We start from the raw sequence: 4,256 nt of genomic DNA on the forward strand, positions 1-4,256 counted from the left end.
GCCAGCCAGACTCTGCCACCTTGTTGTGACAGGTAGGTGACCATCACACAGATACACCACTCACAGAGACTGCAGCTGGTCACTGCCTGTTATTACCGTACCTAAAAAAAAAAATTGTGTCACCTCACCTGTCCGTTTTTCCTCACTCCTCAGGCTCAGTCCAGTCCACCACAGGCAGGAGGAGAATCGCTCCACCACCAGCAGCCAGCAGTGTTACTTTTTCTGTTGATCTCGTGGCAGGCTTTAGGCTTAGTCACTCAAATTTTTTTTTTATTTTTTTTCAAACTGACAGAGTTTGACAACATCATCGTCACGTCAAGACTTGTGTCATCCCTACTCACAAATTCACATAGATGCCTGGCATGCATTGCATTTGCTAGTAAATAAAAATGGCAGAAGTAGAACAAAAGGAACGAGAGATAAAAAATGCACCTAGCTTTTTAAAAGCAAACATCTGGGAACATTTTGGCTTTTATGAAAAAAGTAGGAAGCACGAATTGGACAAGTCATACGCTGTGTGTAAAATCTGTCACACAAAAATTAAATATCTAGGGAATACTACTAATCTGAGAAACCACGTCAGCCGTTTTCACTCAGAAATGCTAAAACCTACCACCACCACCACCACCACCAAGGAAATGAACCCAGATCAGCCAAGAATTGATGCAATGTTACAGTCAACTTTGCCGCCCAACTCTGAAAAGGTAAAGAGAATAACAAAAGCTGTGGCAGCTTTCATAGCGAAGGACCTGCGCCCTTACTCTGTTGTGGAAAACAGTGGGTTTCGCTACCTTTTGAAGACGATAGAGCCGCGTTACAACATCCTGTCACGAAGTCACTTTACAGAAAACGTCATACCTGCACTCTACCACGAAACCAAAGCTAAGATAATTGCATCAATGAGCCAAGCAAGTCGAGTCGCAATAACGTGTGATTCCTGGACTTCAGTCACGACAGAGTCTTATGTTACAATAACAGCACATTACGTTAGTAAGGACTGGCAGATTTTGTCGCATGTACTGCAAACGAGAGCCATTTATGAGTCTCACACGGGTGCTCATCTGGCAGAGCTACTTTCTCATGTTGTGGAAGAATGGCAGCTGTCCGATAAATCTGTAGTGCTTGTGACCGACAACGCGTCAAACATGATAGTTGCAGCTCAAGTTGGAAAATTCCCCCATGTGAAATGCTTCGCCCATACACTGAATCTTGCATCCCAGCGAGCGTTGAAACAAGTGGCCACTCTCTCTAGGCTTCTTGGCAGAGTACGTCGGATATCCACATTCTTTCACCGCAGCACTAGAGCAAGCCACTGTCTAAAAGAGAAACAGAAATGTCTTGGCCTGAAGAATCATAAGCTGATAACTGATGTGGCAACAAGATGGAACAGTGCATACGACATGGTCGAGAGGTTCTTGGAACAACAACCTGCAGTCTGTGCCACCTTGCTGTCTCCAGAAGTCAAAAGAGGAGAGTCCGATCTCTGCACTCTAAACGAAACAGATGTGTCAAATGCAGAGGACGCCGTGAGTGCATTAAAGCCAATGAAGGATGCAACCATGCTGATGTCAGAAGAGCGCAATCCAACAGTTTCTCTCATTGCCCCTATAAATGCACAACTTCTCCAGAGCATGACAGACACGATGGGAGACACACCCATGATCCATGAGATCAAGAATTCTATTAGAACAGATCTCCAGAAGAGGTACAGCAGTGAGGCCGAGAAGAAGATCCTTCATACAGCCTCTGCACTGGATCCTCGCTTTAAGGGACTGCCTTTCATCCTCACAGATGAAGAAAGATTGGAGATATTTAAAGGAGTCACTGAGGAAGCTGCATCCTTGGAGGTAATTAAATTAATTTGAAGAATTCCATCATGTTTCTTCTTGAAACGACAGTAGCACTACCACGCTTCTGAATCTGATGCGGTGCGGGAACTGTACTGTCCGTTTCCTGTGCTTTTTCATCACCCCATCAGAATCAAAGGCATTGACATTTGTGTTTTTACTTATTGTTTTTTTTCCGTTTCTTTTTTGTTCAAACACAGATTACATCAGATGAGAGTGAGAGGACACAAGAGGATCATCAAGTGCCTAGAAGAAAACAAACTCTGGAAGAAGAGGACAGTTCACCCATCGAAGACAACCATTCTGAATCTCCACCATCTCCTCCCAAAAAGGCCAGATCGCTGCTCGTGAGTTTGCTGGGACAGTCTTTCACTGACACTGAAGGTACAATAGAACCCAAAAAGACCCCCTATGCCAAGGCTGAAGAGGAAATGGAAAACTATTGTAAAGCCCCACCTCTGCCTCTCACTGAGGACCCTTTGAACTGGTGGCGTGAGCATGAGGTCATATTTCCCCTCCTTTCTCGGCTGTCAAAGCAATACTTGTGTATCCCAGGTACAAGCGTGTCTGCAGAGCGGGTTTTCTCCACTGCAGGAGATGTGGTAACTGCAAAAAGAAGCGCCCTCAAACCAGACCATGTAGATCAATTGGTGTTCTTACAGAAAAATCTACATGTTCCCAAATGCTGAGCAGTGTTTTTAATTTTATAGATTTTGTTTATAGCATTGTCTCTGCCACTGAAATTTTTTATTTCTCTGTCTCCCCTGCCAGACTCCCCTTTTCCCTTCCCCTCCCCCTCCCCTTTTCCCTTCCCCTCCCCCTCCCCTTTTCCCCCTTCCCCTTCCCTTTTCCCTTCCCCTCCCCTTTTCCCTTTCCCTCCCCTTTTCCCTTTTCCCTTTCCCTCCCCTTTTCCCTTTCCCTCTCCCTCCCTTTTTCCCTTTCCCTCTCCCTCCCCTTTTTCCCTCTCTCTCCTCCTTTCCTTTTTTTTCCCCTCTCTCCTCCTTCTTTCCTCCCTCTCTCCTCATTCTTTCCTTCCTCCCTCTCTCCTATAACACAGTCACTGACTGTGTTATAGGTTCACTGACTCACTGTGATGTTTTACAGTCAGGAACTGAAGTGCTCCTTTTTTTGTAGGTACTGTTTAATATTATATAATACATAATATATATTATATGGTAAAACTATTGTAAAACTTATAAACTAACTGCACCAGCCAGGCCAGCACAACAGTTTAATGTTACAGAGACACTGACAGTACTGTTTTAAATAAATACTGTTGTCCGCTGCACTGTTTTGTTCATTCAGACTTTGCTATATGATATGCAGGGAACTTGGTATGATTTGTTTAAATAGCAGATACAAATAAATATTTTTGTGCAATTTCTGACTGATTGAATTAATTTTTTGATGTAAAATTGAAAAACAAGGGGACTTGGGTAATAATCTTGATGCATCGTGATGCATCGCCGAATCGAATCGTGGACTTGATAATCGTAATCGCATCGAATCGTGAGACGAGTGAAGATGCGCAGCCCTGGCTGCTGCCTGTCCTGACTCCTGATCTATCTGAGTCATCTAGGGGCCTAATAACACTCGATTACCAGCTGTTTCTCCCTGTCCTGCTGAGTTGGGCCAAGCTATATGTGGTCCACATACTAGACGATTTCAAATATCCTGTGGTGGATGCTGCTGCCTGTCCTGACTCCTAATCTATCTGAGTCATATAGGGGCCTAATAACACTCGATTACCTGCTGTTGCTGCCTGTCCTACTTAGTTGGGCCAAGCTATATGTAGTCCTCATACTAGACGATTTCAAAAATCCTTGGGGGATGCTGCTGCCTGTCCTCACTCCTGATCTATATGAGTCATCTAGGGGCCTAATAAGACTACAATATGTGCTTTGATGAGTCAATACATTTTGTAGTCCTTTCACTACATAGTTGACATTTCAATGCTGCTGTCTTACGTGTTTATAGTTTGTTTTGGCCTTAAATTGTAGCTTTACTACAATTGCTTTAGTACACTTAAAAATTAAATACGTTATTTTTATAAGATAATATTTCACAGCCACCAATTAGAAAATTTAAGAATGTGTTATTATATTTCTGCTCCGTATTCATTTTCTTTTAATTTCATAAACAACAATGAAGAAAGACATATCTTCTGCTTAGGTAAAAAATATGTTTGTAATTTACAGAAAGGTCAATACAGTGTCAAGTATCAAGCATAGAGCGAATTATTAAAGAGATTGGATACAATGAACTAGGTAGACAAGCACTCAGAACATCATGGGACAGGCACAATATTTAATACTAATAACATGAAATAGACATTAAAAAAATTACAATAAAATATACAGTGATAAAACAGTTGATCAACAGTAAAATGAGGTATAAAATTGCTAAGGA

General features: G+C 42.4%; 1 protein-coding gene across 1 annotated transcript; it reads left to right on the forward strand.

The window, feature by feature from the left end:
* Positions 1–389: 389 nt before the first annotated feature.
* Positions 390–2,598, forward strand: LOC122935189 (E3 SUMO-protein ligase ZBED1-like). The gene is made up of 2 exons (XM_044290952.1): positions 390–1,847; positions 2,048–2,598. Exons 1-2 carry the CDS (start codon positions 390–392, stop codon positions 2,534–2,536), a joined length of 1,947 nt encoding a protein of 648 aa, XP_044146887.1. The 3' UTR covers positions 2,537–2,598.
* The last annotated feature ends 1,658 nt before the right edge of the window (positions 2,599–4,256 follow it).

Source organism: Bufo gargarizans, chromosome 4, assembly GCF_014858855.1.
Source record: "Bufo gargarizans isolate SCDJY-AF-19 chromosome 4, ASM1485885v1, whole genome shotgun sequence".
Lineage (NCBI taxonomy): Eukaryota > Metazoa > Chordata > Amphibia > Anura > Bufonidae > Bufo > Bufo gargarizans.